A 12,639-nucleotide genomic window follows, 5' to 3' on the forward strand; every position below is an offset into this window, starting at 1 on the left:
CTTCCAGCTGTTTCCAAATCTTGAGAAGTTTTTTAAGCAGGGTAGCTGAACAACAGATGAGCTGGTTGGGGGGGATGTAGAAGGTTAATAATCAAGTTTTCAGTACACAAAAGGCCCCGCTATCAGGTCCCTGCAGGTCTTGCCCACACAGAACACGAGAATACAGGGCTGCATCATATATAGATGCTTGAGATACGTGATCCACATACAGTACAAGCTTAGCCTGTCTAAAGAGTTTGAATGACCTCTCTCTGAAAGTATGCAGGACTGAGCACAGTCAGATCACAAAGTACCTATCTTGTTCTTTAAAAAAGTCACACTCAAATGTCACAACTCTTATTTTATGTTCTGTGAGCTTAAAGATAATTTCTAGTGACATTGTTTCACAGCAACGTTAGCTGTAAAAGCTCAGTCTTACAACAGCCCATTCTCAAAACTGCCATGAGACTCTTAACTTGCCAGGTGTTTTTCTTTTTTTGATATTTGTGGTCCATTTAAGAAAGACCTAACACCCCCTATGCACCCCATTGGCTTTCCAAAGATCTGTGTCACAGACTGAGAATGTTGAGAGAGACACAATCTCTGCCCAACTCAAATTGACTAAGATATGCGTTTGTTGAATCGTATCTACAGTACATGATGAGAGATTTCAAAAGAAAGGGAATTAAGGTTTTTCAGAACTCAAATGTTTCCACAGTGTGAACTGAAATAATTATTATACCTTCATTGGAATTGCTAAATTACTGTTATCTTAATAATAATAATAGATTTTATTTATATAGCACTTTCCCAACCCAAAGACACATAGAAATATACAGTGCCCTCTATCATTTTTGGGAAATTTTTTTAGATTTGGAATCACATAATTAACACGTGATTGGAATGCACATTTTCAGATTTTATTATCGGGTATTTTTTTTAATAAATTTTGGTTTCACCATGTAGAAATTACAGTGGTGTTTATACATAGTCCCCCCATTTATGGGCACCATATCATTTGGGACACATGGCTTCACAGGTGTTTGTAATTCCTGAAGTGTGTTTAATTGCCTCGGGGTTTGCCTAGGTTTACCAAAATCAAGTGTTTGGAACATAATTAAGACGAAAGAGAGTACTGGTGAGCTTACTAATCGCAAAGGGGCTGGCAGGCCAAGGAAGACCTCCACAGCTGATGACATAAAATCCTCAAACACAGATCACTCTTCAGGAGTCAGGTGTGGATTTGTCAATGCTGTGTCCTATGTATAAGTGTAAACACTGCTGTAATTTCTACATGGTGAATCTAAAATGTGCTTAAAATCGGAGAAAGTGCACTTTAACCATGTGATCTCTTTACTACAAATCTCAAATTGTGGAATAGAGAGGCAAATAAATAAACGATGGATCTTTGTCCCAAACCTTATGGGGGGTGCTGTATATACAGATAAATACATTTAAAACACAAAAAAACTGAACATGGTACAATATTAAGGTACAGTGAGGGACGCAAAATGGCAGGAAGAGAAACAAGGTGTAGGGGTATGGAAGTGTGTGTGTTTGTGGGGGGGTCCTAGGAGATATGAGGGGGATTATTGATAAGCAATGTGGAATAGATGGGTTTTGAGTCGGGAGGTGCAAAGGAGGAAAGTCTCGGATGGATGGGGGAAGTGAATTCCATAGCCTGGTTGCAGTATGGGAAAAGGCCCTGTCATCAAAACTGTGGAGATTTGCAGTAAAGGACCTGAGGGAACGGGGAGGTTGGTAGGGATGGAGGAGCTCAGAGAGGTAGTGTGGGGTAGGATTGTGAAGGGCTTTGAAAGTTACGAAGAGGATTTTGTCATCAATCTGTTTTATTGTGAGCCAGTGAAGGTCTGATGAATGGGGCTGATTCCAGGACTTGGTATTTGTGAGGAGACGTGCAGCACAGTTTGTGGAGGGATTTGGTGCTGATGCCAGACAGAAGAGCACTGCAGTAGTCGAGCCTGACTGTGAATGAATGGATGAGTCTTTCAGCAGATGGTCATGGGAGGGAGGGGCGGAGCGGAGCTTGGCAATATGATGTCTTCGCAATAAAACTGATGGGGTGGTCAAGTGAGAGTTGGATCCAGGTTAACTCCATGGACTAGGGGTGAAGGAGAGACAACTATGTCATCAATGGTGATTGATATTTGGACAGACTTGTTTAGTGTGGATTTTGAACCAATGAGCAAATAAGCTTATGTTAAATAGGCTACTCTAATTCTGTTTCCATCAACCTTAAATGAAGCAATAATCAAACCAACTGTAATCTGCATTTTCCAAACATGCATCTCCTTTTCAGTGATAAGCAATATTTTTGGTGTCTTTTGCAAATTGCTTGACTGTATCCTGTACCACAGTGAATACTGTAAATAGAATTTGCAGGTTGTGGCTTAATCTGAAAATACAAGAATAGAGTGCAGTCTGTATGTATTTTGACACTTGGTAGAATTTTGCACATGAGTTTTCCCAAAACTGCACCCAGATGTCCTTAAGTGTCCCCCAATCTTTCCAAATATAAAATATTTGCATATCTTTTTGTCCAGACACATGAATGATCAGAAAAAGCAAATTAAATGTGAAGAAAATTAACCTTCACCTGAGTTTTATTCACATATATGAGAGTGTGTTTTTATAAAGCTTGCCCAAAGTGTCCAAAAAAGCTCTCCAAAAAGTATTACTCACCCTAATGCTTTCTAACCAACCTGCATCATATTGGAACTTTATTTTAAAATTAGGTTAACCATAGCTCTGTTAACCAGTTATAGGTTCATCTGTAGCAAGTCCGAATCCTGTAATTGTTTGTTACCTCCTCATATGACATGGATGTGGGGTTGGACTATTAACAAAAGTAGAATATCGGAACTTACACAGACTGAAAGCAATACGATGTTGGCTCTACCACCAAACTTAAACCCACGCACACACTAAAATAAACTGTCCTCTGATATTGATATTGATACAGGCATGTATGCATAACTGCCGGATAAATACCCCCAGGATAAGCTAAAAACATAGTTTTACAGAGATATAGTCCATCCCTGTGGTGAAATCCTAAGCCGCCTTCACACATTCTCCGACAATTGACAACGGTGGACCGGTCATTCATTTCCTATGGGAGTTGTAAACCAGCTTGCAAGGGATTCATAACCAGTACGATGTGGAGATTTTGTGTCCGGACCGGAAGTCGTGCATTTCAATTGAGAGACAGTTCCTAGCAGCTAGAAGGCTAGCTAGTGATGATATTAAAAAAAGACATATAACTCGGTAACAAAAATGGTTTATTGCAAATGTGAACTTGATACATGTTTTTATTCAACCCAAACTATAACACCCCATCACCATGTTTCACAGATGAGGGGTGCTTTGGTTCTTGGGCAGTTTCTTTTAACTTCCACACTTTGCTCTTGCCATCAGTCTGATACAAGTCAACCTTGGACTCATCTGTCCACAAGACCTTTTTCCAGAACTCTGCAGGCCATCCTGGGCCATCCTTGTGAAGTCTTCTGCGGAGATTAGTCACTGACACATCCACACCTGCCTCCTGAAGAGTGTTTCTAATCTGTCGAACAGTTGTTTGGGTGTTTGGGCATTTTTCTTCATTATGGCGAAGTGCCCTCTTTCTCTCTTTCAGTGCTCTCTTTGTTCTTAATGATGTTCCAAACTGTTTATTTTGAAAGCCTATTGTTTAGCCTCTGTCTCTGACTGTTTTGGTTATCTAAAGCCTAGAGGGGGGGGGGGGGGGGGGGGACTATGTATAAAAGGGATGTAAATACCCTCAGATTAAGGGGGACAGCCTGCACTTTAACCTCAGATTCATTGTTTAATTTCAAATCCAATGTGCTGGACTACAGAGCCAAAAGAATATAAATTGTACCAACTGTCCAAATATATATGGGCTGCACTGTATATCATTTTTTGGCCCAAAAGTTCCCCCTATCTCTTTAAATCAGTTTAACATGAATTATTAGCTAATTACCGATCATTCCACAAAAGTGCCATCCAAGTATGTATAATCAGTTAAGAGATCCATGTCATTATCTGTGTGTCTCTCTGCTATGCTGGGGAATTGATTGGATTGCTTTTATGCTGCTACTTCTACAGTGGAATTGTATTCACACTCAGATCCACATGCATTCTAATGACAAACCACTGTGCCAGACACAGGCGTCATTGAGCATCAATTTGGCAGCAGAGCAAAGGCAGCCTTTATGCTCCCTGTCCCATTTTAGGGGGATGGATACCTGGCCTGTTATTCTTGCCCCTGTAGAGGTCAATAATTAATGTCTGGAATTCAAAGAGAAGGTTTTGCTTCAGCTTCTCTGTTGCAGTGTGGCATATCAGGGCCAGTGGAGAGACCCCACAATTTTGTCCTTCAATAATGCAGAGGTATATGAATTAATCAGATGATATCCAGAATGCAGGGGAGTCAAGGCAGGCATTAATCATCTCTCAGTTGCTTTTGCATTGTGAACTGAGTGCAATAATCCCATTTAAATGTCTGCTACATGTTTAAAATGCTATTGATCCAGCATCTCTGTTCATCTGCAACAGCTCATGGTTGTTACAGTTTAATCTTTAATAGCTAACACTGTTACAGTTTCATTTGTACTGGTTCAGAGCTTTTTCGATTTCACCTGCAAGGCTCTACATTGTTACAATTCAGTCCAGAGATGCTGGACTTCTTCCAACCAATCAGATTCAGAATTTCTATGCAGCTGTACCTGACAAAGCTCAAGTCAATGACTGTACTGATTTTTCTGTAATGTCTGATGTTTGTACATTTTTATTATTATTATTAATAATAATAATAATAATAATAATAATAATAATAATACATTATATTTAGATAGCACATTTCCAGAGCCCAATTTTGCTTAACAAGGTTTAAAAAATATATTTATGAAGGTTCATAGTTTCCATTCAATCTATAGTGAAACCATTTTAATTTAATCAGATTTCTGTGTAATCTACAGCAGGATTTGAGAGTGCCTGACTTTGTTTGTGCAGTCTGCGGCAACAGTTACATGGAGATACAGTTATAGAATATATGCAAAACCTATACATAGGTGATCTATATGTGTCATTTAGTAAAGCATACTAATCAACATATATGATTTTCACAAACCTTTTGCATATGGGAGGAGATGATGAGGTGCTGCAGGGGTTGAGTCCCAGGTGGCACCCATCTGCACCCTGTGAGACGTGTTTGCACCTCAGGCTGCTGCAGTCAAGACCCAGCTGCTCAGAGAGAGGGGTCGAAAAGCAACAGGAGGCCCCTTCTTTTAGCTCACTTCAAAGAGAGTCCAGACAGGGCTGCTAATCATGCCTCAAGACTTGAGACTGAAGGAGTACTGTGGAGAAGCAGCAGTTGTACATTTGCATGGGTGTCATTCAGGGGAGACTCCGCTGGTGTCCATTGTGACGCTCTGACTCTACTCCTTGTTCTACCTTTGTGTGGGTCTTGTGGAGGATAAATAAATTACCATTGCAGTAAAATAGTCTACCAATAGGACTTGGTTATTGGTTATTCACAGGATTCTTTCTAGAACTCTTTATAATGTGACCATTGCCACCATTATTATTGACAGTGTTGAATTTGTAGCTTTTTTTCTTGTCATTATAACTTTGCACAATTAATTTAAAATTCTAATCTGAAATGAACTTTGCATTAACCATGTAATATGTAACAGAGCATAATCAATATATGACTATTTACAATTACATTTGCATTTCTTAAAACTTTTTAAAAAGGTTTGAGGCCATCTTGCACTTGTACCATAGTGGCTTCCCAGTACATGCTCACACACTACATTGGCCATGATCGTCCCATAAAATCTTGACTTTGATGAAAATGAAAAGCCTCTCTCCACTCATAATCTTTCTTTAATCAGGGTCAGAAATACCAGTGCCACAAAAGCCACTGACATTTAACTCCTGGGCAGGATTACAGGCGATTGACCGCTGTGTGTAAAAAAGAATAATAATCATCCCATGGCATTGTTCATTTTTTATGTAGGCACCCTCTTAATCACCAGCAGGAAATATAGCCATCATTAAAATCAATTAATTGTGCAGTTCCTTTTATATCTTTTCTAATTTTGAATTCCCAGTTGCGTTCATGAGCTGGGCTCATAGTTTCAGGCAAGTGTGTGGTCTCCTCTGAAACACTGATGTAAGCTATTGCTTCTTTTCACTTTCCCTCTGTTTCTCCAAGTCAGAGTAAGAGTAAGTTTACAGTATGTGCAGCTTGCGCAGGCATAGTTTTGGTGCAGGAATGATGTGTGGGGTGGAGAGGGGGTGATTGTTGTGCAACGAGACATGGATGTCCTGCTGACTAAGCCCCCTCCCCCTTTTCCCCTTACTGCCAGTGCTGTAGTCAAATATGTACCCTCCTATGGGGCCGTTGGCCACAGCTGATATGGACCAGATCCTGCCTAGTTTGGAATTATGCTAATTTGTACAGAATGTGGTAGCATAGAGTGTCAGCTTGTAAACTGACAGAGTCTGTATAGCTAATGTTAGAGTTTGGTTAAACACCATACATTTAGATAAATTAGCTAATATAGGTAGAATGGTTATTGTTAGGTCTAAAAGTTACTTACTAGCTAGCTAGCTACGCTGTACGTTACTCATGAAAATGAATGAAACACATCGGAATTAGTTAGACTAGTTTGGCTTGTAGAACAAGACATACCAATTTCTCATAGTGCTAGTTACCCGGCTAACACAATTGGGATTACACAAACTAATTATGAAATGGGACATTTATTAGACACTGCAACGCGCTATAGCTATTTATCGAATCTAGCTAGACATGAGTTAGCCACGAAGGTCTTGCTGAAAATATAACCATAGTCAGTCACCCCAGATCACACCCAATATAATAGTTAGCTAGCTAATGTTAGAGCTAGCAGTTACATTGTGATCAAGCTACAGTCTGTGAGACTTTCTAAAGTGGACAGTAGGGGCCTACTGTCGGTGTCATCTACTACCTGCTCGCGATACCAATTCTCATGTCCATTTAGTAATAGAACGATTGGTTGAAATGTTGAATTTTGAGGTCTAATTCAACAGGTGAGATAATGAGGTTCAAAATATGCTGTTTTGAATGGAAGTGCCAACCAATACTATTTCATATGCCTGAAAATACATAGCAAGGCTTTTAATAGAAGTTGTATATTATTTGTATTTATTTGTTGTAGCTGTGTATGTAAGTCAGTACAATGATTGCTGTTACTTTGTTGTCACTTTGAATAAACAAATAGTTTGCTGCCTTAATCGGATCGTCTATCCCTTTAAATAGCCTATAGTACAGAAGACTATTGACAGATGAGTTCAACAATGGAGGAATAAGCAGAGGAGGGACAAACTGCGCCAGCGCCAATGAGTGTGCCAGGGAAGGGGAAGATTTAGAAAAATACAACCCAATATCACCAAAAAATGATGCCTAGCACAATAACATAAAAATAACATAGGCGCATGTCATTAAACTTTGAGATTTGGTCTCCAAATGTAAAGTGCACTATAAATAAAATGCATTATTATTGCACTTTGAGATTTGGTCTCCAAATGTAAAGTGCACTATAAATAAAATGCATTATTATTAAAGTATCGGTCACAGTATCTGAAACAGACTAATTAATTTGCCAATGCTGAGTACGGGTACTTAGGGGCTGTATCGGCGTTGATACTAATGCTTCAGATAGTATAGGTACACCTCTCCTCTTTATAGATAGTTTTCGATTGACTTAATTGACATGCTGGCCGCCATTTTGTTCACGTAGAAGCAACAATCTATAACTGTGTAGGCTTGACAAGAATCACTTGACAGTAGCATTCAGGGGCTATTTCGCAAAGTGGGATTGCAGAATTACTTGCACTGAATAGAACCTTGAACTCCCCCAAATCAAGAACGTGGAAGTAAAAAGAGGCATTATGGCTTAATTCAGTGCAGTAATCCTGCTTTGTGAAATACCACCAGTTTAGATTGCTAGCTAGCTGCAGCAGATATTGTACATACCGTTATTAGCTTGAATGTTCCGGAAGGGTTTTTTGTGATTTACATTTTCGGTTGCCAGAAGTTATAAGTACGTTCTACTGAAAACATTCGCAATTTTTTGAAACAATATTCTTAGGTCGTTTGGTGTGGTGGGTTTTTTTAAAAGGTCCTAGAATGTTTTTTCCAAAGTTATAATAATGTTTATTGATCAGTTTGGTAGGTCTTGTTGTTTAATAAATAAATAAAAATTATTTACCAATTCACAGTATTTCAAATTATATTGTGCAAATTGCAGTTGCATTAATGTCTGTCCTGTGTTTGATATATGGTGGAAAGCACAAGATACCCTCGTGCAGGGCTGCCCAACCCTGTACCTGAAGGTCTACCGTCCTGTAGGTCTTCAATTTGGCACACCTGATAATTAGCAGCTAAACAAGATCTCTAGTTATTGAATGGAGGTGGGCTTTGTTAGGGTTGGAGTGAAAACCGCCTGGATGCTAGATCTTCAGGGGTCGGTTGCACCAGCTGGACGCAAAAAGGTTGGTCTTAACTGTTAAGTTGGTCGTAGCTACGTGTTCCAATATTTACGCCTGTTACACAGTCTAAAAATGTTCTAAGCAGTGTGTTTTATTTATTGACATTAATCATGTCCCTTAAAGTATTCTGAAAAGCACAATTTACTATAACATTTTAGTGCTGCTAAGCTATATGTCTAAGATGGCGCAACTTTCCGTGGGTAAATCACAGAGCAGGACTAACTTTGTTTGCTGGATAAATTCACTGAGTAAAACCCATAACCCTACCAACTGATGATGAACTGAAACCGCTGGTTAGGATTTTACTCTGTGAACTTTTACGGCTAACTCAGTTGTGTGTTACAGTATGTGTTACAGTCCGCGGTCAGGGACCTGACGATTCATTGAAATAGCTCAGCCCAGCAGGAACAAATGCGTTCAATTCGCTCAATATCCTCATACCTGCAGAGAGGATTTGTCGGGCCTCTTAACATTCTCGCATGTCTGAGAGAGCGCTGGTTGTGCAATCCATAAATGAGATGCACCATATTCAGAGGTTGTTGCTGTTGCTTTTAATTTAGCAAAGAGTGTTACCTAGGTAAATAGTTTGAAAGCTTCACTTACCCCTACCCTGTTGTAGGCATAGAATTTACACCCCTTTACACCTATGCCCAGTTGGTGGAACAGGTGTATTTTTTAAGTCTGACTTTATGCACATGTAACGTTAAGACCAGGTGTATGGGATGAAACCGACCCCAGGAACAGTGTTGGGCAGCCTTGCCTTAATGGGTTAAAACCTCTTAGGTAGGAATGGCAATGCATGCAACTTGATTTTACTACAAGTCTCTACCACATGTACCATCAATGAACTGATCAACAAATCTGTGACCTGCTGTGTCCAGTTCAGAAAGTGTCTGATCCAGATGTTCAAAGGCAGCAGCGCTACTCGGGAGACCAGCATGAGGCAGACCTCTGACCGTGGAGCAACTGCTGAAAGCCATATGGGTGAGATGTCCACCATTGCTGCTCGTATCCCCCTGTCCAGCTTGCCAGATGAGAGCTCTTTGTCCAGGTGCGCAGTTGAGACCAGGCAGGATCCCCAAGAGTTCAGCTTATCCAACTCATTGTCTGTTCCTGCCAAAAAAGTCTTCCCCATGTAGGAGAACTTGACCAACACCTCCCATTCTGTCACGCCTTCTGTAATTCCCTGCTGTGCCCAGTCCTGTCAAAGGATGTTCGTGATTCTGTTTTCTCACTTTTGTGCTAAGCTCGTACACTCCTGACCTCTGTACATCTGCACGCAAGAAACAGAGATGACTGGGGAAGTATTTCTCACAAAGGAATCTAACAGTGTGAAGTACTTTCTGTTTCTCACAAAGATCAATGAAAAATTGCTGTTACATAGCAACAAAACACTGCATGCCGCAATGCCAGTCATCTAATTGTGAAAAGTACAAAATAGGATTCTGCTTCAGTATGTTTAAAAAAAATTTAATAAAAATGATGTCCAGTTTAAACATTTAATCCGGCTAACAGGGGACTCCTAATGTCTGTCACTTGTTGAGGCTCTGTGTCCAAGTCCTAGAGAGCACAGTCAGGCAGTGTCACACACATAGCCATCTTTACAGCAACTGCACTTACTGAGTAAAATCCGTTCCAATGAGTAATTGTCTTACATTGTTCATAACTGTATTGCCTCTTATGTCCTTTGTCTTTGGTGTATTACAGTACAATTGTTTCTCTTCTGGATGTTCCGGTGTTTCGGAGTAGCTAAATAGTTTTTTTCCGCATACTGCATGTGCAAAGTATACAGGATAAGACAGGAAGCAAATAAGTGTGGATGTAAGGGCGGATTATAAAAAGAGTAATTGAGATTATGAAAAGAGGAACTGAGCAATACCTTTTCAGAATAGGGTTGTGTTGTGTTTAAGCTCTGTTGATGTACAGCAGCACCTACTCTGCTTAACCCTTGTGTTCGGTTTGGGTCAAATTGACCCTTAATAAAAAGAGTAATGATACTTTTGAGAGACGTATTTCATAACCAGTGACTAAACCATCGTAGATTTGGTTATTGTTTTGTGTTTCTATTTGTTGTTGACCATCTGTATTTGCTTGAACTCTTTTTGCCTGTATGGTTTCTTTGAAAATAAGATGCCAAAATGAAAATAATTGAGAATGTCAGTTCAATAAATGTCAATAATCTACTACATGAAAATGTTTCATTTTATTTTTGCACAGATATACACAATTTATGCCCCTCCATGCTTTATATTGTACTTTTAAAAATATAAATCACATCACATAATGACATTAAATGGGATCTAGCAGATACATTTATCTTTTAGACCAAATAGACCTAAACAGTGCCTGAAAACCCAAAACTAATAACGCGATTGGCCAGAACATTATTTTCAGTTCTCATTGTGTTCACACAAAATGCAAATGCTGAAGCACATTGAGCAAAACACTAAATGAAAGTGTCATTGTGTATACTCAATTCTCATTCATATATGCCAGTCAAAACTTTGTATTGTATTTTTCTCAATTGGCTATGTTGCATTGATAGGGTTGCTCATTGAGCAAATCATTGCATGCAAAATACTATGGTCAATGAGTATTGTGCTTGTACAAAAGAGAAGGCCAGCATGATGTGTGATTTGAGTAAATCTTTCACAAAAATGACAGAAATTCAATTTTAAAACGGATGAATGAAATTGAATGAATAAATGAATTAAATGAGTAACTGAGAACACATGCTGTCAATACCATTCCACAGGTGCAAATTGTGAACACCACATACTCACAAGTATATACACTCAGTGAGCACTTTATTAGGTATTTATTAGACCTATGGTTTGACACGTGTGTTCAGAGATGCTCTTCCTGTCCACTTCAACCAGTCAGGCCCTTCTCCTCTGACCTCTCTCAAAACAACTGCTGCTCACTAGATGTTTTTTTTGTTTTTCGCACCATTCTCTGCAAACTCTTTTGACTGTTATGTGTGGAAATCCCACAAGATCAGCAGTTTCTGAGATACGTCTGGCACCAACAATCATCATCAACCACCTGCTGTATTGTAGAATCCGTGGGTTTTGTGTGCTGCAATCTCAGAGAATAGTGTAATCACCATGTTCCCACCACTACAACACAGCCCATCTTTTTGTTATGCAGGAGCCTTTACAATGGCCTCGTCCTTCAGAGTTAGATGGGAGTGCTTTTTGTTTTTATAAAATGGTTTTATTCAACAAGAATTTTCAAACACAATACAGTCCACTCCAAACATATTGGAACAGCAAGGCCAATTCCTTTGCTTTTGCAATACACTGAATACATTTGAGATAAAAAGATGAACATGAGACAAGAGTTCAGAATCTCAGCTTTTATTTCGTGGTATTTACACCTAGGTTTAAATTATAGTTTCATTGCCAGACACATACAGTGCATCCGGAAAGTATTCACAGCGCTTCACTTTTCCCACATTTTGTTATGTTACAGCCTTATTCCAAAATTGAATAAATGCATTTTTTTCCTCAAAATTCTACACACAACACCCCATAATGACAACATGAAAGAAGTTTTTTTGAATTTTTTGCAAATTTATATAAAAAGAAAAAGAAAGAAATGTACTTAAGTATTCACAGCCTTTGCTCAATACTTTGTTGATGCACCTTTGGCAGCAATTACAGCCTTGAGTGTTTTTGAATATGATGACACAAGCTTGGCACACCTATCTTTGGGCAGTTTCGCCCATTCCTCTTTGCAGCACCTCTCAAGCTCCAGCAGGTTGGATGGGGAGCGTCGGTGCACAGCCATTTTCCGATCTCTCCAGAGATGTTCAATCGGATTCAAGTCTGGGCTCTGGCTGGGCCACTCAAGGACATTCACAGAGTTGTCCTGAAGCCACTCCTTTGATAGCTTGGCTGTGTGCTTAGGGTCGTTGTCCTGCTGAAAGATGAACCGTCACCCCAGTCTGAGGTCAAGAGCGCTCTGGAGCAGGTTTTCATCCAGGATGTCTCTGTACATTACTGCATTCATCTTTCCCTCAATCCTGACTAGTCTCCCAGTTCCTGCCACTGAAAAACATCCCCACAGCATGATGCTGCCATCACCATGCTTCACTGTAGG

The 12,639-nt window shown here is 39.6% G+C and overlaps 1 protein-coding gene across 1 annotated transcript in view; it reads left to right on the plus strand.

Annotated features, from left to right (window-relative positions):
• Positions 1-10,607, plus strand: part of valopb (vertebrate ancient long opsin b) — a 30,899-nt gene extending 20,292 nt beyond the window's left edge. The window contains exon 5 of the mRNA XM_061231962.1: positions 9,417-10,607. Coding sequence (XP_061087946.1) covers positions 9,417-9,674 — 258 coding nt within the window. The 3' untranslated portion in view covers positions 9,675-10,607. The remainder of the gene's footprint in view (positions 1-9,416) is intronic.
• The last annotated feature ends 2,032 nt before the right edge of the window (positions 10,608-12,639 follow it).

The sequence above is a fragment of the Conger conger genome, chromosome 2, assembly GCF_963514075.1.
Source record: "Conger conger chromosome 2, fConCon1.1, whole genome shotgun sequence".
NCBI lineage: Eukaryota > Metazoa > Chordata > Actinopteri > Anguilliformes > Congridae > Conger > Conger conger.